We start from the raw sequence: 24,744 nt of genomic DNA, 5'->3' as shown, positions 1-24,744 counted from the left end.
CTSTCTTGTGCTGCAGCCCAGAACTGCACCCAATGCTCCAGGTACGGCCTCACCAGGGCAGSATCCCCTCCCTCGACCTGCTGGCCAGGTTCCTACTAGAGCAGCTCCAGGTATTTTTACCCTTCTTTGACAGGTCACATGGCTGGCCGAGGTTCAACTTGTCCACCAAGAACCCCAGACCCTACCTGTGCTGGTGCCTGGGGTTGTTTTTCTCCAAGTGCAGGACCCTGCAGTTGCCTTTATTGAACGTCATGAAATTCCTCTCCGCCCGTCTCTTCAACAGGTTTTCCTTTTCCAGTTTCCCACTGCTACTACCTTTCATCTTTTTAATTATCATTGTTTAATGAAGAACATTTAACTAAATATTTTTCCCCTCATTCTTTACTTCTAAGACCATAGCATGGCCAACAGCCTGACTTAATAAGATGTTCTGATGAGARCTGTTTTGGTATTCCAAGGAAGTGAGTTCATAGTGCATGAAGTACAAGTTTTAGAACATATCTTCTTCCATGTTCCTAACATTCTCTAACTAAATATGTTCTGATAATGCAAGCAAACCTTAAAACTGGTCATTCAGTCTGCGTATATAGATATACGTAGGTAGTAGAATTCTGAAAGAACCAAATCAGAACATTTTGAATATAGATACTATAGTTAATATGAGTCAACTAGGAAAGAAATGTTACCTCTCTGTACAGCAGTTGGTGAATGGTTTCCAAATTAATAAGAAAAATCCCTCTGCTGTTGTTAAACAACTTCAAGTGCTCATAATAGTGACAAGGAATTGGCAAGTAAAATGGTATTGCTGATGTAGGAGTCAAGATTAGTAATGCACTTCCTCAAGGGAACAATATTTAACAAGCCCAATGTTTCATTTTAAAACTTTTCTAATGGAAAAAAATACAGCTGTTTTAAAGAGAAATGCAGGCACAACTGAATGCTTATACCTTCCTTTTGTAACTTTTGAAGATACAGGTATGACTGTGTATAATAGTGCGTAGGCAATGTTGCTGGACCAGTGATTTAATATGTGAGAAAATGTCATTGCTGGGATTATTTTTTTAAAGGAGAATTTTCTTGTGCCTCTTTAACCCAGGATGATAAACTTCGTGAAATTGTATTTAAAAATTGGAAAGAAAAAAGTTCTTACGATGTCTTATTTCATCAGTTATTTTTCCAAAAGGCCTTCAGAGGCCTTCAAGCAGTACAGAACTTAGCTGCTTAGAAAATAGGACAAGGAAAATTTGAGTTTCTTCTAGTCTTATTGAAGGAAATATCCTGTATCAAGTTTCTCTTGCTCAACAGCGGTCTTTGTTTTTTGCATACTATTCAGTATTTAGCCAGGCCATATTGGGTTTTGCACTTTACTAACTATAACCAGAATAATTGAGGTTCTGGAATGATTATAAGGAAACAAAGTTATTGTAAACCCAAACATACATGCACACACAGTAACATATTATGTATATATTTACCTACTCGTAACAAAACAGATATTCTGAGAGCATGAGAAGTAGAAAARTCGGTTCAATCTGACAAGCAGATATAATTTATTCTGATAGTACAAGGTTATAATGCTTGACACGGAGACAGATAGGTGGGGAAAAATAATCTAACGGGCCTCTCTGCTGATATTTAAAAAAAATCCTAGCTTCAATCAAAAATAATTTAAATTGTCACTAAAGAAAGATTTGGCCACCTTTAAAGAATGTAAGGCGGGAGGTGACTTGGTATGGCAGCAGGCAGCACATTTGGAAATCGGAAGGGTACTGAAGTGAGTGCTAGGGAGGAAAGAAGGGAGATATAGAAGGCAAGAAATAGACACTTAAATTCTGAAGAACAACTTAAGACAGGAAGAATATGGAAAAATGCAGCAGAAGAGATGAGCCAAGACAGAATCTAGTAGAAGGGAGCAGGATGAGAGAGTTGGGTGAGAGATCTCCTTGGCTTCACAGGCAGGATTTCCCACAGAAAGGATTTGTCTCTTTCTTAAGTAGCATATGCATCTACTTAGCAAATTTGCTGTTCAAAAGGATTATGAAACTTTATGAAATCAGCATATTGTAATCACACAAGCCTGTGAGGTTTTCTTTTTCCTTTACCAAATTTTATACCCATCAGATGTATGATCCTGCCACTTGTATAATCAGCTGCAGCTTCTGAAATCTGTCAGTTGTGTTGAGCATTAACAGTACAAGATCTGTATACCTGGTACCCCAGCTGTTTTCCTTCCTATTTCCTSCCTGATCGTCATGGTTGTTTTGCCTCATACAAGACAAATGCAAAATAATAAGACAATGTAGCAATATGGGCAGACGAACTAGAAAAGCGTTGGTAGAGGGGATGTCCTTAGGTGAAGGCCATGAAACACTCTTCAAGGACAATGTTCAAAATCAAATGCAACTCCTGTGTCATTGTGGAAGGTTTTTCTAAATAATATGGAGGCTTGGTCCATGTGGACTTCTTCATTTTTTTCCTACCACGCTACACCCTRCCCAGGTTACTGACTTTTCTTCCGGTATCTCAACAACAGTTTTGCAAGTTTCCATTGGGATTCATAGCTCCCTTGTGGCTTCGTGTCTGCCACTGCTGGAAGCCCAGAGGGATAAAAATTAGTCAATCAAAAACAATTACAGATAATCGGAGCAAAATCTGGCTTCTGCTGCCAGAAAGCATTTACTGACTTATAACTGAAGGCCAGCATTACTATTCCAGCAGTATATAATCAAAGCACTTGTTTTTTGTTTTTTTCTTTTTTTTCAGAGGAATCTTAGTGCATGGTGGTTATGGACTGAATACACTGTCTAAATAATGGCTTCTATCCTAGGTTTGGTTGGCTAAGAGTAGGGCAATCATTTTCCGTATTTTCCTTGTACTATGTGAAGTCTGTGGAGTCTGCGAAAAGGCCTAAAAGAGCAGAAGGGAAAGACAAAATAGCAGGTGCCTAAAGCAAATGGTAGAGAGAGATCTAATGACAAAAAAAGGTATTTTTTTTACAATGCGAACTTTAAAATGTATAAAGAAAATTAAAGTACATAACTAAAAGACAGTAAAACAAGGACAGAAAAAGTAAAAAAGCAGAGCTAGACTACAAAAAARTATTAGTCATATTGGCACTCTATGTTTATTGTATATTTTAACCTGTATATCACTTTTTTAGATAATGAACCGAAAACTTCATTTATACAATACTGAAAATAATTGGCATTATTGATATAAAATACGCTGAGAACAGGACTGCATCTTCCAATTTATAGAGAGATTTTTATATCACTGTGGCTTAGTGTAGTGTGGGCAGTATATAGCTAAGGTTTTGCTTTCATGTCACATGAATTTAACTCACAGCTTGGGAGCCATAAATATATAGACTTTGACCAGCTCCAAGAGGCAGACAGCTCTTTTTGCAGGTCATGTTATACTATTATAGTCAGTAGGAGTTTTTCCATTATGTTCAATCACTGTAGTATCAATCCTACCAGCAATTGTTTCGATTTGAACTGTTGTTTGCCTAGAGTCACTTTATTATCTTTCAGTGTGCTTCCTGCCCTAGGGAAGAAAAAAGAGCCTTTTGTGCAAGATCCTGAGCTGTTGCTGTATACAAAGAAGCGTGAGATAACAGGGAACATTGAGCCCTGATGCTCTGGCAGCTCCCAAGCTGGAGCAGCTGCTGTGGCGGTGGGACATTCTGCAGAAGCCRGGGAGGTTGCGAGGCTCTCTTCAAAATGCTCTTCACACAAGAGCAATAAACAAAAGTTTGTTTAATCCACCCAGTCAGTAGTCTCCTGAAATGAAGCTTTCCTTTTCCTTGTGCTTTCAGCTCTTGATTCGGCAAATAGTTTGCTTACAGCTTGAAACGGATGACTACACTCTTGAAATTAGTAGCCAAATGTGCTTAAAATGCAACATAATTATGATTAACCTAACTGTCACTACTGACAACATCTTGCTAGTTTCATCTTGTGCAGTTTAAAAAGGAAACCAAAGAGGTGACCTATATGGGAACGTTTGAGGACTAAGGATCATTTAGAGTATTTCTCAGTACCAACATATAGTACTTGTCAAAGAGAGAACCAGAGAAAGCAGAAAATGAAAAAGAAGACATAGGGAATTTTGGTCCAGCTTTCCCTACATATAGAATCTTTTATTTCCATTTTCTTCCTAAACTGTCTTCCAGTAAAAAACAGTTTTGTATTTTATTTTATCTTTCATACTTTCCAGCATTCCCGTTCCTCCATGCATTCCTTCTGTTGGTCTTCACCAGAATTATCCTCCTTTGTGTGCACACTCACTTGGAAAAAAAATGATACTCACTCTCGCTATACATTCCTTTAGATGATGATTCTTATGACTTACTTGGAGATGCCCATTTTAGTATGGATAGGTTTTCTCTGGAGATGCATATTTCTCTCCATTTCTGATTGAGGAAACCTAGGGCAACTAGATCATATTTAGCTGCCTCATCTTTAGACTCTTGTGTCAGAGTAGATTGATCTCACTTATACAACCTCCTCTGTATATTCTTTGGCTTGGTATTACATGTTTAATAGTCTAAGTAATATTTCCTTTCTTACATATTAACACTACTAAGTATAACTGTTTTACTTCATAGTTATGAAAATACATATTTACACTTCTTTTGAAGTGTGAGGAGAAACAGAGATAGAGGAGAATGAAGAGACTGAAAGACAAATAAGCAGACAAGACAGTGAAAGACAGKGAAAGTATGGACCCATACTTGAGTATGGATGGAGTGATGATTGCAGAGGAGACAGAGGGCAATACTAGTGTCATGGAGCCAAAGATGCTCACAGAGAAAACTTAGAAATTAAAATAACCTAAAGATAATGCTAAGTAAAAACAGCACTGAGTAAAATATGTTTCTTTCAGAGCTATAGGTCTATGAAATACAGGTCCAGGCTGTGACCTTACAGTGATGAATAGTTATTCCCACACCTAATCTAGTGGTGGAAACTGTCACAGTGAGGGAACTGGAGATTCATTAATATAAGCAAAGGAGCAATAAAACTAATGTGTAAAAAGTTCAATGAAACTCAGAATGTAGCTAGAACTGTGAAGGAAGAATCTATTTTGGTGATGTTCAACTGATACAGGCACATGTTTCAGGGCTCCTATAAAATAAAATACTGTTTGCATGACATCATACATTCTACATACAGATTCATAGATCACCAAAAATATATACCATTGGCACAGAAGTTGTGTATATTAGTTGACATTTCATAAACAAAAGAAATTTTCAATGACGTGGATTTTTTTTATTTAAATTTAATGAGAAAAAGATTAAAAAGAGAGGAAAAAAGCAACAAAGGACATTAAAATCTTGTTAAGAGACAAGTGGAGTTTTACCGCAGGGATGGATTATGAAACATTATGAGAGCATTTACAAAAAAGAAGAAAAGGTTTAAAATTGTTTAGAAATAATTTTAAACAAAATAGAWAGGAGCTAATTCCATTCCACAATATTAAAAGGCTAATTAAGAGAAGTAATAGTGCATTAACAAAGAAACATAAGAGGAAAAAAAAAGGTTATAGCAAAGCATTATTTTTTTAACGTCTCTACAGTTATATATTAAGGGCACCTGAATGTGCTAAACCTTATGTTCCATTTCATACGTGGCCCCAAACTGAAGAGAAAATTACGTAAAGAAACACTGTTATCAACAGACCCTATTAAAGTGGGAATGGTAGTAGTCAGAGCCTAACAAGACTCATGGTTCAGCAACAGCCGGATTGTAATTATATTTCAGGCTTTTSCTACAGAATCTATAAATATGTTTTTATGTAGAAGAAATGTATGRGATGATAACAAAAAGAGTGCAGGAAAAGTACAGAGGACGTGGGGATGCCAGTACAGCMCTGCAAAACTTTTCTCTCCTGAGCTTTCCTGAGCCTTCCATAAACTACTTTAAGAACCTTTGTAAGAATGTAAATGTGTTAAAATGCGATGCCCCCAAAATCTGAATGTACCACTTTTTTCTTAAGCGATGGAAAGATATTAAGGCCCTCAAGACAGGTTTTGGAGATGAACACCCTGTAGAGCCATGCTGCAAATKGCTTTTTTATAAGCATTTGACAGAGAAAATCTAATCCCCAGCACATCTTTTGTAATGATTTCTCCCTGGAGCTGATCTTTTCTATTGTTTCCTGTCCCAAGCTAGATGCCTTTACTCATGTGAAACAGTAACTTTCCCCATGAATAGCGTCAGTGAAATCAGTGAGACTTCCTGTGAAGTAAGGCACTACTTAATATGAATACAAGTGAAGAGATAAGAATGCAGCCCATGAAACTCGCTCAAAGTAGAAATGGGACAGAAAAAGGTGTCGAGTTTGTGCTCTTGGTCATGGAAAGCACAGAAGCAAGTTGTTTTGCATTTCTTATTTTAAAGTACTGTCTCACTGCTTCTTGCCCGCTTTTTTTTTTTTTTTTTTTTTTTTTTTTAAGTTGAAACCTTCTTGATTTGAAATGGTTTTGGAATTATCTGTAGGAGTGATGAGACTGCCTGCAGATTTACAGCGAGGGAGATTGAAGAAGTGCGTTCACTTTTTCAAGAACTGTACTTCTCTGGCATCACCTGCCTTTTCGTTGCCTGCAAGGGAGGAGATAATCTTCATAGTAGATTTGTACAAAAAATCTTCTATGGAGATTCTGTAGAAAATGTAGGTTCTGTAGAAAATATGAGATGTAAAATAATAATGATATTTTAAGACTCCGTAAATGGTGAACTTGTGTAAAATATTAAATATCTTTAGTTTTAGGTATAATCTATTTTAGATGATATATCCAAAAAACTTCTATTTTGAGGAACCAATATTTCCCATTAACTCCTCCATTATAGGAAAAAAATATGTAAAAGGTGAAATATCTTCATTTTGCTTACAGAAATCTCTGCTCTATTCCTCGCAAGATTTGAAAATTTTGTTTCTTTTAATTCCCAGCAGAGTACAAGTAGCATGTATCTTTATATATACGCTGCTTGTGATCTTTAGCCCAAATAACATGGACGAATAAATGGCAGGGTTTTTTTCCTCCTATAAGCAACACTCATCATATCTAATAAACCAGCATACTTTAAAAACTCTGTATTGAGTATTTTAACATAATTAGGTTTATAACCAATGACACAGCAGAAATTAATTTATTTGTAGTAGAAAAAATATATAATTGGAAAATAGAGGACTGTAACTGCCATTTGAAATTCAAGCAATTTCCCTGAATAATATAAAACTSAATACCGTAAAGCTTTGCTTAACGCAGCAGTAACCAAGTTGCTCATACAAGATACAGTCTGACCTGTTCTCAAGGACATCCAAATAGAGAATCATTCAGGAGGCCCACTGTTTCAATCATTATTCTTACTGCTAGAATATTTTTCCTGATAAATCATTTGAATCTTTATTGGTGAAGTTTAAGRTCTTGTATTCTTGTCCTATTCACCATAGACATGAAAAACAATTTATTCTGGAGAAGTCTTCGATGTGCTGGAAACTTGTCCCTCTTTCCTGATTTCTTAAGACTTCTGTTGCTCACTTTTACCTGCAGTTTCTCAGCCCTTCCTTGTAGATCCTGATCATTCTGGTTCCTTTCTCCAGGCTCTCTCCAACCGATCCACGTCCTGGCTATAGTGCCTGGAGGTGGTTACAGTAGACCAGAAAAAGAGCCTTAGGAACGCTGAGGAAAGCGGAAGGAAAAAGGTGCTGTTAAAAAAATAAAAGAAGAATCTCACGTGGAAAGTTTTCAAAGCTCAGAGTAGAGCTCAGGTGTCTTGATCTCAAAAGTAAGAATTGATCTCAAAAAGATTGTGGGCCACAATGTGCTCCACACTAGGTGGTTTTGCTTACCACAATTACCCATTCTGCCCTAAATGCAGGTACCTAATTCCCATTGACTTCATATGTAAACGTCAAACTGCATCAAAGGATTTATTTAAGATGAATAAGATTTATTTAAGATTTAGTTAAGATCAATAATCTTCCAGAGGTTCAGGGTAGCATATCCATTTGTTTTTCTCTTTTCCCCAGCTTCTGATATACAGTTTCAGCTTTACACCAAAGGTAGGACAGATATCATCACATCCAGTGTGTCTACACAGCCAGGTGTCTGAGGAGTTTATTTTAGGGATCTGCGTCTTTTTTCTAGAGAGAAATGGCTGCTTTCACTCACCTTCCTCCTTCTGTGACTGCGCACATTGTGATCAACAAACTACAGCCTGGTCAGGGAGAGGTGCTGCCTGTTGCCCAGTGTTAGCAGTTCAATATGCACTCGGGTGGCATTCAGGTTTGCAGCGCCCAAGTCAGTAGCTCAAAGACTTGAGATCTTGTGTTTTCTGTGGGGTGATGTGAAAGTCTTTGGGATCTAAGCAGAAATCATGAAGGACGATGGAAACTTCGGAAATTATTTGTCCTAGAGATCTGGAGCTTTCCTTGCCATGTATCTGTGTATCAGCATTTCTTAGAACAAGCTTTTGCTGTCATCAGCGGATGTCTGGTGCTAACGTATGTCTGAAGTTAATGTAAACTGTGAATTGAAAATTATGTGTGTGGCACAATGCTGTGTTTGTTTTGTGGAAAACTGGGTCCTAGGTAACATTATCTGCAAAATGACATTCCTCATATACTGTAAAATTCAGTGAGGTATTTAGCAAAAAAAAAAAAAAAAAAGTTTATATTGATTAGATTACATTCAAAAAGCAATGTGAAAGGAAAAATGAGCAATTGCAATATGCAAGCTGATGCCTGTGAGGAATCTCTACTACCAGCACGTACATTGCTCAAGTGGCAGTGGAGATTTGAAACATTAGTTGTCTATAACAGAACGTCTTTTACCCCTCATCCCCCAAAGCAAAATGATACTTTTTAAGGGAAGTATTCCCTAAAGATATTTGTTTCATTTCACAAGTTTGAATGTTTCTGTTATTTAAACCACAAGAGCTGACTTTCCGTATGTGTAGAAGGGCATCAAGCCTGAAGTCCCCTGATTTAGAATTATAAAACTAAAGCCTAAGAAGCAATGGCTGATTATTCGCAGTAGATGTATTAAGTCAAGAAACTTATTTTCTTTTACTGTTGTCTAAGGCTGTATGCCCAGGGCTTTAASATGTTTCCTGAATTTTTATTACAGTTTACTCCCTTGTTTCATCTGAGGATTAAAAAAGCAGTCAGTCAAGGTACAATACATGCATCTCAGTGGATTTTAGAATTTCTGTTTTTCCAGTGAAGGAGGAATTGCATGAGGTTAGTGAGATTTCGATCTACTGAGGTGTACAGGCCTGTCACGACCCAGAAATCCTGGAAGTTGAATTTAGTCTTTGTAATAACTGTAAATCCGTTGGAATAATGCTAACATTTATCTTTTTTTCTTTTGCATGGAAAAAAAAAAGACACATAATGCCATTTAATAATTTCAAGATAATTTATATGCGTCTCAAAATCTTTCCCATTACAGAACTTTTCACCAGGAAGTGGGTTGCTCCTTTGTTTGCTCTAGTCTGAGTAAACACCGAGACTTAAACTTGAAATTCGGCGGAGTCGAAGTGAGGGTATCAATTGCCTTTTCCAGTGCCTGCCCTTCATTAGCAGCACAAAGTGTGCTTATTTAAATCCCTCCTTATCTCCTGATCCGTGAGGAACAGCGAGTGACTGAATTCTGTGCCYATTGGAAGTACAGTAGATCAGATCTTCCTGTTTATTGATTTGTGAAGAACAGACTTGTCCTGGTTTGGCAGCTCTGCGTCAGGGCGAGGAAAGAAAGAGGCTTTTCAGCAGGTGGGAGGAGGATTGCTGGGCAGCATTAGTGAGGGCCTTGCAGAAGGCACTTGCCTTTGAGGTGCAGTCGGAGTGGGTATGATTGGAGTCAAGGTCAGGGTGCTGTGGAAACGCTGCAAATATGGTGGGGAATTCAAGGGCTGCTGTTTTATTAAGTATTGTACATATGCATGCTTCTTAAATACAGAAAATTGCCCTTTACTTTTCATGAAAGCAGTCTTTGCTGAAGCAAATTTTCGAAGCAGAGATTGTATCATTGAGCTGCTGCACTAAAAATAGCTGTTTGGATGAGAATCTTCTGTTCTTTTCCTTCCTTCCCTGCCATTTTTCCTCAGAATCCCAGACGTATTCAGCTATTTTTCTTCTACGGTTGTCTTAGCTATTTATGTAATGCTTTTTTTTAATCAGTTCTACTTATGTGTTTTATTATGTATCCTTACTCAATACGTAGCAAAAATTGCTTCTTTCTATAATTTGACTACATTTGAATATTGAGCAGCCTAATTATATAATAGTTTCTATATATTATGCTGCTTGTGCCCTTAGATGCCCTTACATAAAGAATATAATTCTGACCTCRCAAGACTTTGTGCTGTGTTGTGTTTTAAATGAATAATAATTTAAAGAAGTTAAACTCAAGTGTAAATGTTTGACTTCACCGAGTGGGATAGGCGAGACCCAGCTGACCTCTCTATTCTTCTATCTCTGATCTCAAAATAGAAAATGATGAATTGTGACACAATGGGCCTTAAAGAAGCCCTAAAGAAACRGGCTTCTTTAGTTGTGCTCCTTCCTTCCCTATCTTTAGTTGTGCTCTTTGTGGGTTGGAAGGTGTTGCAATATTTTTCTATCTTCAGTATACASTTCACTCCACTGTGAGAATGTCCAGGAAAATCTGGTGAGGAAATGTTTGATTTTCTTTTAGGGGAAAAAAAAAAGAAAAAATAAGGCATCATTTTCTGTGCATTTTATGTAAAGACTTTAGCACTTTACAAGCACTTCATCTAGAAATGATGAATCAGCAACAGGGAGAATTGAATACGTTTTATTTTCCACCCATTATGGGACTAATAATTCCCTATCAGAACACTAAACGTCACTGTGAAGTAGTTTTAATGACAATGTGATTTTACTTAAAAATAATGGCAGTATAAGTCGCTGTTCATTTCCATGAGCATTAGAGACAAAAGACTTTTCTTTACCTAGAAATAATAAAAGTCATCTTAGATATCAGATACATATTACTAAGAGTGTAAAGAAAACACAGGAAAAAAAAATAAAAAGAAAATGCCATTTATTCTCATATTCTCAATCAGTGGTCCCCAAGCAAACCACTGCAGGAAATGTTAGTTTAGTATATCACTGAGAGAGATAGGTAGGTAGGTAGGTAGTGTTTAACATAAATCTATCATTTTAGTATTTCTGTATGTCTATGTCTTATGCAAGGGGGAGCAGGTCCAAATAGCAGCTGGGTTAGAGAAATGCTGTTTGCTTGTAATTCATGTGCCTGACGTGCAGGTAGAAATCCACAGAAGTCTCTTTCTGAACAGCCCCAATGCTCGTGAGGACGGAGGCGTCCCTGCCTTCACTTGGAATGTTCCCCATTTGCCTCAAGTTTCCTTAGTAAACATCATCACCTACTTGGTGGAACATTTGATTATGACCCTTGCAAGTTACTAGGTAAGGTGTTTGCTGGAAGAAATCCCATGTCAGATCCAAATGAACAGCCCTTTTCTAGGCGTGTGGATCATGAAAGGACATGGGGCTGACAGCCGGAGCCCCCTTCCCTTATATGCAGCAACTGAGCCATCCGTTTCACAGAGCGTATTTTAGCCTAGTGCTCAGTGAGCATTTCTGTGAGAAAGAAAGAGCCCTGCCATAGTTTCCTCTGCTAAAGTTGTTCAACTGAACATCAAAGCTATGGGGAATATAACTGGAGTAGGGCTGGGACATAGGCTTGGGCTTTGGCTAGGTCATGCTTGGTTTCCAGCTTGGACGTAAGTAAGCACAGATTAACCCTTTAGTTGAAAGAAAAARCATTCAGCAAAACAGGCAAATCTAACAGAGGTGCATGTAGCAGTTGACCCAAGCCAACTATGGAAAATCCTTATTCTGAATGGCAAGTTATTTCAAGGTTGAAACCTGAAGAGTTCTTGGAAACACGGCCTTGCTTCTTATCAGCGTAATCTGTTTAACTGCTCCTCAGTTCACATGGCTGTGTTGAAATATTGGGAAGATTTTTTTTTTAATGTTTTCAAATTCTTTTTATTATTTAAAATGAGATGTGCTTTAAATGCTATTCTTCTGTTTGGCTTATTAGYGTAAGATATTTATGTTCTATGTCATCACCACTTAAAATCAATACATGATCTTTTAGTACATACCTCAGATTCACATATAATATATTGGCTCTTTCATTTGTCATGATTGGAAGAAGAAAATGTAAAAGAAAACAGTGTATTAGATAAATAATGGAAATGCATGTATCTTCAAGCAAACATTTTTAGAGAAGAAAAGCAATAGCTCAGGTATCTTTGAACACAGAAATCCTGCTGTTTGTTTTTGAATTAAACATAAAGAGATGGTTTGGGTCAGTTAAAACCAAATTCTTACATCTTGATCTTGACTGAGTTTATAGGTTTGTGCTTCTATAGCTACCAATACTGATAACCAGAAGCAGCTCTGAGTTTAGGCACTCACAGACTTCCTAACTCTCATCTATACTGTGAAATAAGTGCAAACTCAAGCCTTAAGTCAGCTGCTGTCCGCCGTGGTGCCACTCAGAGTTAAGCTACATAGCACTGCTCCATGGAGCGTCTATCCATGTAAAGACCAAAGAATATAGGCCTAAATTGCCCTTTATCCAGCTGCTTTTTGTCTGCAAATTAAGAATTTATCCAGAGTTCCCCTTTTCTCAGGCTTGTTTTTGTCTAGCTAAGCAATCACCACTATTAGGCACAAAGATCACAGCTCGCTGGTCTCAGCCTGCATGTGCCCACCCAAAAACCAGTAGCATAAGTAAAGGCTGCTCTGCAGTCACTCCTGCCTTGAGGAAAACATGAGGAAGAAGAACAGAGGGCACCTTATGAGGCGCTGGTAGCTGAGCGGTGTGGGGAGGTGCTTGTCAACAGGGGCTGGGGGCAAATCAAGAGCATTTATTGCATCTCTGCATAGGAAGCTGGAGAGGAAAAGAAGGGACAGAAGCAGAGGAAGCAGCAGGGAAAGCATTTGAAATGCAGCTTGGGGAAAAGGCAGGGGAAGGGGACTTTTTGGAGCTGTTGTTTGGAAACAGCGAGCAAAGCAGCAAACGTCCTCTTGCTGTATTTCAGTTGTGCTTAATGAAGCCAGATTCTGGGTGCTTCGGCCTCTCCTGGTAAACACATCAGATCACATCAAAGACATGCTCAATTCTGCCGTTATTTTTTCCCCCAAACTGCATTGTCCCTAGCTGTTGTAGAATCATTCCTGTCTACCACCAGCCAAAAAAGCCTGAATGCCTTTGAATGCAGCTTGCTTTTCACTCATGCATCCTATTTACTTCCTGGTAACATAGCTCCCAATTAGGACAAGCAAAACAGACCAAGCTATTTCAATGTCTCTTTTACTAGTGTTGACACAACACCTTTTCTTTCAGACAATATTTAAATTCAGTGAAGCTGCTTCCTGTCAGTTGCTTTATTTAAAACATTTTGGAAATAGCCAGTCTTCAGCGTTAAGCATTTTCTCTGCTTGACCCAATGCTATATTTAGGCTAATTTAATTGATAGTGTCCTTTTAGAATACGTTCTAAACGTATTCTAAAATAACGTTCAATGTCATTCATAAACTTTGGGAGCTTGGGATATTTATCTGTAACACCCACCTGCTCTCAACTGCTGGCTGAGATTTTCGAGGTGCAAAGATAAAGCTGCTCTTACAGTTGGCATCTGTGTTTTTTTGTAGTAAATCTACCCACCAAAACACCAAGAAGGACATCTTCCAAGGAAGAAATAAAGAACAAAGAAATGCTATTTGATTACGTTCATTCCAGCATTCTTCTAAAATTCAGTTATGACATCCACATTAGAAGAAATTACTTTTCAGAGGCTGATCTATAACAATTGACTTCRAAAAAGTTCTCTCATGCTAGTTCCAGTGAAAGTATTTAACAGAGAAGAAATTTACTGACTTCAGTATTGGCAAGCAAGAAATCAGAATCATATTCTTTTTAGGTGCATATGTTCAGGTCTGTTTGCTGCTGTGCATCTATTTATCAGCCAGTTCATGTTGAGGTTGTTCTAGCATCAGTTAGAGGAAAGGCAAACAAACCAATCTGCTTGCCTATGGATCAGACACATTAAAGCTCAATTAAAGCCTTCAACATGACAGATTTTTGCAGGAGCCCTTTTACTTTTTAAGAGAATGTTGCTTAATGAAACAAGGATCTGCCTTTAATTGCTGCTTGTTACTTGTTGAGAGCAGAGTCATTTCTTTTCTCCTGTCTTTGCAGGTGGCCATTGACGAGCGCATCAGGCAATTGCATGAAGCTCACAGGGATTTTGGCCCTACTTCTCAGCATTTCCTTACCAGTGAGTAATTTCCCATTTTACTTGCTCAGCTGGCACACACAGTGAATTGATATATTTTGTAGCCATGTAGTCAGCTGAGGTTACTATCAATTTCTCTTTTAAAGCACATCTCAGTGTTTTTCTTTTCTTAAGTATTTGGAGCAGAAGATTGGTAAAGAAGTTCAAACATCCCAGTGTAGACAGAAGACCTCTACCTATGCTAAGTCTGTTTGCAAAAGCATCCATTAATGCAAAGTTATTCAAAATTGTATATATGTATTTTTTAAYCTTTAGTATTTTACTAATTCTGATTATTTTGGCAATTGATTTTCTAGATAACCCATTTTGATAGTTTCAGATGAGCTTATGATACGAGTATATAAAGATGAACGTGGTAGTATTTGTGTCTGTATGTCATATCAGACAGGTGAATTATCAAAATAAAATGCTAAGTATTGACATTTATCTATTAGCCTAGTTCCATGACTACATGAGGATTAAATCCATCCTWAAAAAGTCCATGTTTTGAACATGCAATTCTTTTGAATCAGAAGAATGTACACACATGCACAATGAAAAACTGAAGGTTTGCATAGCTGCTTTAAAACTTTATAGAGATTAAAAARGCATAAACTTTAATATCTACTGTACTTGTGTGAATTAATAGTRAATTAATAGAACAGCTAGATATTCTGGCCAAGTTCTGTGTTGACTTTTTTTTTTGTAGAAAGGTAGAAAGCAAACTATACCCCCTATTTCTTGTTGGGCCCTGTTACTGTAAGAGGGAAAATTAGGAAAGTAAATCTCACTTAAAATATGTRTTTGACTATACTTGACTTTTGCTTCTGAAGCACACTTCCAATAGCAGCTTGGGGRCTGGTTCAGATTTTGAATAGCTATAGCTTAGTTCTTGTCTGTGAATCAATATTAGTAAAGTCTAGGCCGAGATAGAATTGCTTTGGTGGAAGAGATTTTTAGAACAACATAACACATAGGTTTTAGATATGCTCTAATCCAAACAGAAGTTATTTCTCAACAATTCTGATCGTAGGATGTTAGCTCAAACTATTACTGGGCTTCTATATACTACTAAATATTTGTTATTGTTGATTATTCCTCTTAACATTTAGCTTTCTAGATATAATGGCTAGATCAATTTAGTTCTGCAATTATTGTATTTGATTCTCATTACTTTGTTGTATTTTATTAAGACTTGGGGTATAAAAGATACCCCATAAAAGATAGAATTTAAGATTAGATCTTTACTTCAGGCATTTCCTTCAGACTTTTACCACAAATTTTGCATTATGCTGGTTACAACTCAGTTTCAGTTGATCTTCATTTTAGGAACTTTGACAAATATGCTTTATTTTATTAATTGGAATCCACTTCAAATTTAATGGCCTTCAGTTTTCTTCAAATAGCTGGACACATTTTTCAAGGTAAAAAAAACAAAGCAATTATTTAAAACCTACTAAAAGGAGATAATTTCAGTGAATTCTTAGACAAACTGCTTACCTGTTCAAAATCAGAAATACTCAGGTCCAAGGACAAACAAACCCTGCAAGAAAAATATTTTGGGTTTTGCAAGATTTGACCGCTTAGAAGAGCAGCAAAGGGATCAAAACCCAGTGAAAAAGTTGGCAGAAGAACAGCAATTCAGGAAACCTTTCCAGAGCTCTGCAGATAGTGTAATTGCCAGTAACGTTCCCAGCCCACCGCGCCCCAGCACTTTGATGTTTTGGAGCACACGAAAGACAGTTCCAAGCACCTTCAAAGCTCCCCGGCAGGGGCTAAACTGAACCTTCTCCAATGCCCTGTCTTTCCTATTGTACTTCAATTAACTAAAGTAAACAGTGAAACTATTTAAGAGATTATATCAGCAGAAGAGAACACAGTCAGAGGATAATAGTCTGCTACATGCAGGGAGGCAACCTCTCCAGGCATTTATCCCGAATGGATGGTACCCACGTTGTATGGCTGCATTCACAGTGGGGTAGGGAACAAACTTTTCTTTGGCAGATAGTGCCTTGTAATTTGGGACAGGGATGTTTTTTAATTGGTAAACTTGTTGTTTTTTCACTGATAAGAGCATCCTGCCCACAGAAGGGCAAAGGGGAAAAATTAGAAGAATGGAAACCTTGGTAGGGTGAATTGCAAGTTCAAAACCATCTGCACAGTGCAGGCTAGCAATAGTTCAACACTATATATATGGTTTTTTTCAAAAGATGAGTGGAAAAACAAGCTTTTATGTCTTTAATTTTTACTGAATCTTAGAAATCTTTCTGAATTAACTCATAGTTCCTGGGAATATATTTGACAGATAGTGTTGTGGAATATATATGCCAGCCAGTACAATATATATGTCTGCAAGTCACATTTATCAGGATGGGACATGAGGGAAGTTTAGGTATATGCCATGCAGCAATATGYAATGCCTTTTTTATTTGATGCACAATTGACTTTAGGGAAAGCTCCTCAGAGAGAAAAAAAATGTAGTGCATATAGTAAGCACATTTATCTGGTAATCTTCAGGAGAACAGAGTGACCTGGACTATATTGTCCCACTGAACATAATGTTATCGCTCTCTGCGCCTATGCGGAGTGCAGCCAGGCATCTTGTGTGATCTTTATACCCATTGTGCCTCACTACTCATAAGGTAAACCATTTTAAAAGTTTTCAGTTTTAGGATCACCACATCTTTTAGCCCACCAGCAATTGATAGGATGTAGAGAAGACACGGTCTTCTGAGTCTTCTGAGGTAGCAAGGAGTGGCAAACATTGCTTGTCTCCACTTGAAAGTTACTTTAAGAAAAGGGGTCAGTTCAAAACATGTTGGCTCTGAAAACAGATTATTGAGGAAAAAAAAAAAAGAGATGTGTGCAATGTATTTGCTTGCTTGTTCTCTCTCTCTCTTACATCTGCATGCAAAAGAAAAGTAACTAAAGCTCAGCAAATATCCATAGAATTAACCCCAAATGTAATTTTTCTRTCGCTGAAAATTGCCAGTGCATCTTTAAGCCTCATGTTCTGCAGGCATAAAGTTCCCAAAGCCTCAAGCTCCTCAGTACCACAGGTCCTGTTAGTGCACCTGAAGTCAGGAACCTGCTGCTGGCTGCTTTCCAAGCCGCGCCGCCACCGCTGCTGCTGCTGTGACACCAGCAGCACTCGTGGGGGCATCTGGAGCAGGGAGGTAGCACTCGGGCAGGGATGCAGCCAAAGCTGGCGTTATTAATTAGTGTTATTTCTGTGTTTGCACTTCTGGGAATGAACTGGTCAAACACAAGGGCTGCCGACAGGAACAGGGCAGGTCAAATGAAGGTGGATTAATGCCTTCTGAATGGTCTTTCAGTGCCACGGTGGCAAATGGAGTCTGTTTTGGATCAGTGTAGCAGTGACAACAACTTAGAAAATAAAGTGAATCGTGATAATTCTGCTCTCCAGAATTATTTCATAATTTCAGCTCAAAGTATTTTGAGYTAAGGAGCTAAAATGTGTGTTAGATCAGTGCAGACTGTAATAAGGGAAATTCATTGGATAGCTCATACCCTTTGTTTTTTGTTTATACTCCAGACGCAATCAATTCCTCTTCTCAAATTCAGCATCAATTTTTTCTCTACTATGTATATTTGTTCCTCTTGAGGTGCTAGTGATGATCATCTCCAACTGTTCATTTACTTACTTAAATTTTGTGTTTTAGAGGTGTTCTGCCTTCCTATGTAGCTATACAAAAAGGTTGGTAGGCTAGTATTCCCAAGCAGCAACTGAAGTAAATTTCTCTCCCTAAAAAGAATTAAAAAAAAAAAAAAACTAAAAAAAAGAAGTATGAAGTGCTAATTGATGGTACTGGCTCTTATAAGGTTGTTATTGGTCTGTACATAGAAATTAGAGCATCATCTGTCTGTTTCTGTTTGTCTGGAACTCAAGCTCCTAAAGGCTGGAACTGAAGGCTGGTGGAAACCAGGCACAGAAATACAGAAATAATGGGGGAGTAGAGTCAGGACCTCGTATTTTCCGTGTTCTGTGCAAACAGGGAATCAAATGCTGGTCAAAATGTCCCCATCTCTAAGAAACAATAAAGGAGCCAGTACCCACTTGTGTTCCTCTTGGTTCTCCACCAAGGCTTTGGACAGCCCCCAAGTATAGCAGACTGTCACTAAAACTGGCCCTTGCTTGTCTGCGAGYTCCTGAGCTCTCCCCAGGCCTCCCCTGCATCTCTCCTGGACTTTCACCTCAGCCTGTGATTTTCTAATCAGCCTTTCATGGTTCCTCAAGCTGGTGTCACTCTGCCAGGCTCCACAGTGTCTTGTCTTTTCCTTGGTTGCCCATTGCTGCTTTGCCAAGAACAGTTGTGAAGATACAGCTTAATAAGTGGTACTACGTGTGCAAGACATTGTATCATGAACATACAGAATGAGATTATAGTTGTTGGTGGTTTTGCTGTTTAATTAAAATGATCAAAGTCAATGAGCGAAGGAGTTGCAAAAATTCTCCTTTCTGGTGAAGAGAAATCAGTAAATATTTAGCAAAGTCTTCTAAAAGGTCTGTGATCCTTTCATGGATGGTGGTGCTTAATTTGAAAATGAAATACAGGAACTGAAGTGTGAAAAAGAGGACCTGCAAACCCAATTTAAGTGCAAATTTCAGCATAATGCCAAGTCCAGAGTTTTTAGTGACTCCTCTGAAACAGCGATACTTTTTTGACCTCTTCACTTTGATCTCTGATGCTGCCTCTTACAAAGAATGTGGTTCCTTGTCTCTTGTTGGGAGACTCGTATTTTTCAAAATAAGTTTTAACTTCCTTTTGAAATGCAGCARTGCAAGCTGGAATTGGTGTCTAATATCATTTGCTGTATTAGCCACCTTGCCATTCATCCTATTTTTTAATGATGTAGCTCATTCACATACATCATTTGTGATCCCTAACCAATAGGTGGTATGGCAGCCTTTGAAAACAAAAGCCAACGTTGCCGTTTCCTGCCCGGTGCCTGTTTCACACCATCCATCAGCATGTGGAGCCTGTCAGTGAGTGACTTCATGAAAGAGAGCTCAGATGTAACTAGGGGCCTCCCACAAGCGTGGCTGGGAGATKCCTCGTGCAGCCTGTGATCCCCAGGCTCCGACTGCTCAGGGAACTCGGATTTTTGTCACGGTGAAGAACCTTGGAGAAAGGCAAGGAGCAGAAAGAACAAGTAGTGTAGCAAGGCTACGCAGGTAGGTGTGCAAGGCTAGAGGAGTGCTGTACACCCAGCTGACCTTGTGTGACGTGTATTGCAGAGGCTGCAGGCTGCAAAGCACTGCGGGCATCAACCCCGGGCTCTAAAYCTGGATGCCTGCAGAGCCCGTGCTAGGAACTATGTTTTAACTGGTGATACCTAAAGATGTTTTTACGTTTCACGCATCCTATCAATAGCAGCACTGTCTTCAGCATGCAGTGGAGCAGGCGTAGCAGATTTCATTCAGAAACAGAAAGAATGGGAAAGCTGGAGCCAACAGTTTCTGTTACAGGCTGGCCGTCAAAGTGCTCGTGGATTTGGTGCATTTTGTGTTAGGCTGTTGTTCATTAATAATGAAAACCACAATCACAGGGGCAGGTTATATAAGCTAGATCTTTCCTTCTCAGGGAATGTTGTGAGCAGCTCTGAGCTTTGTCCTGAGAACGAGACATAGGGTATAAAGCCTGCTCCTATGACCATGTTTGTTATTTTCTGCTACCCTTCAGATTTTTTCCCCTTCTTTCCGGATCTTTGTGTTTTCCTTTCTTTAATTTTTAATTGTTTCAGCCACTCTTCTGAGAAAGCGGAGAGATGGGTCTGGGTTCCTTCAAGCTGGGCGAGAAGTGAAGTGCTAATGTCTCCCACTTTCTCTGCAAGTGCTGAGATGGTCGTGCAAGGCACACAGATTAGTGCAGCTCCTTCTTGCACGTGCAGACATGTCTTTAAAAGGACAAGTCCCTCTAATTAAGATATGTGACTCTAAATATGACAGTGCCTTAGGTCTCTTAGGACGCTCTACCCATCCACTAGGTAGATGATTTTCCAGTGCAATCAGCTACATCTTTTTCTCATTTATTTCTCGTTACATACATTAGATCATCTTATATTGTCTTACAGACAATATACTTTTTCTGCCTACTTTTGAGATACAAAAATCAAAAGCTATGTCCATTCATCCCACTGATGAGATGAATCCCACTGATGGGATTTTTCCCATCCCACTGATGGGAAAAATCAAAAGCTATGTCCATCTCACTGGAGATAAATGAAACAATGTTTTTAGATATCACATTGAATACCTTGAAAATAGTTACCAGGAGGAAACACAAAGATGGGAAGTAATATAAAGAGGAATCTCTGGAAGCACAGAAGTGATTTTGTAAAACTTTGATTTGTTCAGAATAGCTGGAAGAGGCTGATTGCTAGAAAACTTTTATTCTTTTCTACTTTCACTTAAAGGCAAAATGGTTGCATATGCCTCTGCTCAGAACTTAGGTACTGGGCATTTCTTAGCTCTACAAGGTATATCCTACATGACCCCAAGCTGTAGATCTCACATTTTAGGAATATCTGAGGTTTCAATGGGTGTCACAGAATGCATTAAAGCACTGTCTGCTGCTTCGTGTATGGAGAACACTGATGTGCAGCTCCAAGTCGTGCAGCTTCTCATCAGAAAGGGAAGGAGGTCACCCGTGTGCTCAGGCTGCAGTCCTGGAGTGAGCGAGCACCTCCCTCGCTGTGAATGTCCCCATGGGGGATCCTGTGCTCCTGAAGGGGCCTGCGCTCCCAGCTCCCGCTTTCCGGAAAGCCTTGCCGAGGATATCAGCCTCAATGGAGCTTGTAGGTGCTGAGAATCCACGCTGGATCTCTCCTGTCACTAACTGTGCCGAGCCAGAGAGGTGAGGAGGGGCTTTCCTGTCTGCTCTGCCTCCCTATTACTGGGTTTCAGCACCTTTTTTTCTTAACTTTTGCTGTGAATGCAGGAAGCCGTTCCAAAGACRAGATGGCAAATACGTAGTCACGGAGGGGACAGCTGCCCACTTACCKTGCAGAAGTGAGAGCTGCTTTAGACAGCAGCTCAGCTACAAACCTCCGTCCAGAAAGTGGAAGATTTTATTCTGTTACAATTCTGAAACTTTTAAAGWGCACAAAAACAAGTTTTCCTGAAGGAGAGCAGATTGTTTAAACCCCAGCAGTGCAAAATTTAGTTTCAGCAGTYGAGCCATGATGACCATCACCGCGAGTTTGCAATTGCACTTGGCAACAATTTAAGTGGAAAGGTTGTATAATGAGTAACCATATTTGAAGTCATATTTAATCATATTTAAAAATAGTGTCTTGAATCCATTTCTTCCTTGTTTAGAATATCAGCCTTCCTTAAAATTCTTACCATTTTTCTACCATGGTCATAGCCACACTTTTGGTAGCAGTAGGTTTGCCTGATYGCTAGAATATGATTCATTATCAAGTAAAATTTAAGGAATTTGTAGTTTTATAGCTGTGCTTTTTACCTCGYTGATTTTTTTGTTCTAAGTGACTCTATCTGCTGTAATACATTGGAATTCAAACTTCTGAGCAAAATGATAAAGCCAGCTCTGATAAACTGAAGGGTGTTTTGTTGTGCTTTCAGCTGCCTGCAAACATACACCTCCTCCATGAAATCGGGAGCTGGTATTTTTGAAAAATAGTTTCCACCAAAAAACACCTTAAGATGACAATAATTAACGATAATTCTTTCTAAGGAGTTTCTGTCCCTTGCCTTAATGCTTTTCATTTTTCACCACTTTTAAAATATCTCTTGTTTTTATAAAGCATTTTTTTACAGAAGTCTAATTCTTTTCTGTATTTTATTTTTGAAAGGTAAATAATCTGATATTCAGCAATAATTTGCAAGCAATTATATCCATTTTTTTCATCTAAAATGAGTATAACAGTCACAAGATTTAAGCATATGCCCATGTTGTCACCAAGGGTAACTTACATTCAGTTTGGAACATTCCTTTTGTTCTCAGATTCCAGAGCTAAGGTGCTGTAAGGATGTTCTGTCTGTATTAGAATCTATCCTGCATGCTTGACTCTGTAAGACATGAAGTGATTATTAAAGATTTATTCTTCTAATTATCTAATTCCTTTTTACAGAAAACTGGTGTCAAATAGTTTGATGAGGTGAAAGTCAGTCTTTTAAGAGTTTTTAAGAGCTTAAAAGGAGAATAGATGCAGTTAGCAATATGAAGTACCTGTAATTTGGAATGTGCAAAGCAATTCAGACTACATAACTTTGCTGTATTTCAGGGAGTATTAAAGAAAAAAAGAAAAGAGAAAAAAACACAAGGATGCTTGTATATTTTTGCCATTTTACAGTATCATGACATTTAAGAAAATGAGCATTAGATGAATTTTATATTTTGTATTACAAATGGCATTTGGAAATGTCTGCAAACACTGTTCATGATTTATAAAGATGAAAGGAGTGCATTATTTAGGTTGTATTGTATAATGTTCATGCTAGGTTATGAATAAGAAWTACTAAGCTGACCATGAAGATTAAAACAGAAAATGCGGAATGGAAAGGGCTGCTTTATAATTCTTTAAGAGGGACCTTCATTTGTATTGCCCCTAATCACATGCTGACCCTTTTCATAATTAACAATCACGCCTTCAGAGTGAATGGAAGTGTTATATTCAGTATTTGTCTGCATACGTGTTATAATGACAGACAGCACTGCTAGCTTGGCAGAGAAATAGTGTGTATGAGAGAAGCGTAAGAGAAGCGCAGTGGATTGTAAGAGTTGCAGAGTCCAAGCTGAAAGGCAGCTCTGCATGTCTGAAGTGACTGGGACTCCATCCATACACGCAGCCCTGCAAGGGCCGTGCAGTTGCTATGAAAGGCAGGTTTTGAGGGATGTTTCTGCCTCGTAACTTTTAAATTGTGCAGTCATGGTTGTCTGGCTTCTGTTGGTCAGCTCCACAGTGCAGCAGCATTAGACCTCAGTGCTACCCAGCACAACCTGATTGTTCTTCAGTCTCACTTAGTACACAAATAAATGCCCATAGTTTAGAAAACATGTCTCAGTACATCTTAAAAAATTCACATTTTAACGACACATGCAGCCATTTGTTGTAAAGGATCCCAAAGACCTTCCTAGATGGTGCATATCCTGCTCTTGTGCCAAACTGTTGCAGTTTGGTTTGCAAACAAATTGAAGAAATAGGCAAGTTCCTCGCTATATCTTTGTATAAGGATACTGATGATGTTAGTGCCAGGTAGAGAAATAAGAAGTCAGACAGGTAGAGTTCCTAGGTGGAATCAGTGAAATATTGTGATTATTAAAATATGAAAATAAGTATGTACCCTACTGAGTTATGGCTATAAATGAGCTCAGCTGCACCGCTCACAAGGATGAAATAGGTGTAAGAAATGTAAAACAAACCAAAAAAAAAAAAAAAAAAAAAAAAAAAAAANCAGAAGGGAGCTTATAGGATATAAATGACAGTTATACAGAGTTTAGGTACTATGCAATGATACTATGTGGTTTCTCTATTCTAAAACCATTTCCCAGTATTTTAGCTCAAGTGATAAATAAGACTCAAAAGATTTTCTTCATCTTTAAAACTGAAACTGTACACCGGGAGCTGGAGGTGGGTTATGCCTTTCTAAATAGGGACCACTAATAGTAATTTTTAACTGTGGACCTAGTTAAGTGGACTTTTTGTGTAGTTGAAGGAGGAATAGCTTACTGCCAGTAAGCATACATATATTTGCCTTTATGTTTGTAGTGTTAAAATGAAATATTTATCAGATTAGTTTTCAATATCAACACAGAAAAAAATATGCCATCCTCCTGTTTAATATGCTGTTCGGATGCCTACATACATAAACTACTGCTCAAATTCAGAGAGCCGTCGTGCATTATGCACTGAAAGTAAATAAGGCGTAGGCTCACCATCAGGAGCCAGGTTCATTTAGCTTCAACAACAGACAGAGCAAGTTTCACATGTTAGCACCAACAGGAAAAAAAAACCTCCAAAATTAAGCAACCACTAAAATTTATAGCAATGCAGACCAAGAGCAGGGAAATCTAAATTCACTCTTAAAATGCCCCATATTTTGTAGTACTGTTTGGTTTCAGAGGAGAGCGTTGCAGGGAGCTGGGTGTGTGCTAAGGGATTCTCGCACTGTGCAAGCTGGAGCCAGGAAGCCCTTTGCGGACGGGAGGAGGTCGGCGGCTGCTTGACGGCTGCAGCACACGGGTGCTGCAGTGTCACATGAAGTGTCACTGCCAGARAGACGGCTTTGAGGGGCTCCTCAAATGGGCTCAGCGAGAATTAAAGACACTTGTCCATTACCTGTGCTCGCTTTGTAATGGGGAGTAAACCTCTGGTAACCAGAGATAAGAAACAGCTGTTCTCAGCCCTT

At 38.5% G+C, this 24,744-nt stretch overlaps 1 protein-coding gene across 1 annotated transcript in view; it reads left to right on the top strand.

Annotated features, from left to right (window-relative positions):
* The window catches only part of DMD (dystrophin), a 396,717-nt gene that overhangs the window by 255,128 nt on the left and 116,845 nt on the right, over positions 1 to 24,744 (top strand). The window contains exon 17 of the mRNA XM_026047293.1: positions 14,273 to 14,351. Coding sequence (XP_025903078.1) covers positions 14,273 to 14,351 — 79 coding nt within the window. The remainder of the gene's footprint in view (positions 1 to 14,272; positions 14,352 to 24,744) is intronic.

The sequence above is a fragment of the Nothoprocta perdicaria genome, unplaced genomic scaffold (genome assembly GCF_003342845.1).
Source record: "Nothoprocta perdicaria isolate Ctin4 unplaced genomic scaffold, notPer1 scaffold_49, whole genome shotgun sequence".
NCBI lineage: Eukaryota > Metazoa > Chordata > Aves > Tinamiformes > Tinamidae > Nothoprocta > Nothoprocta perdicaria.
The sequence above is the reverse complement of the archived record's forward strand: the minus strand, read 5'-3'. Positions and strand labels throughout refer to the sequence as shown.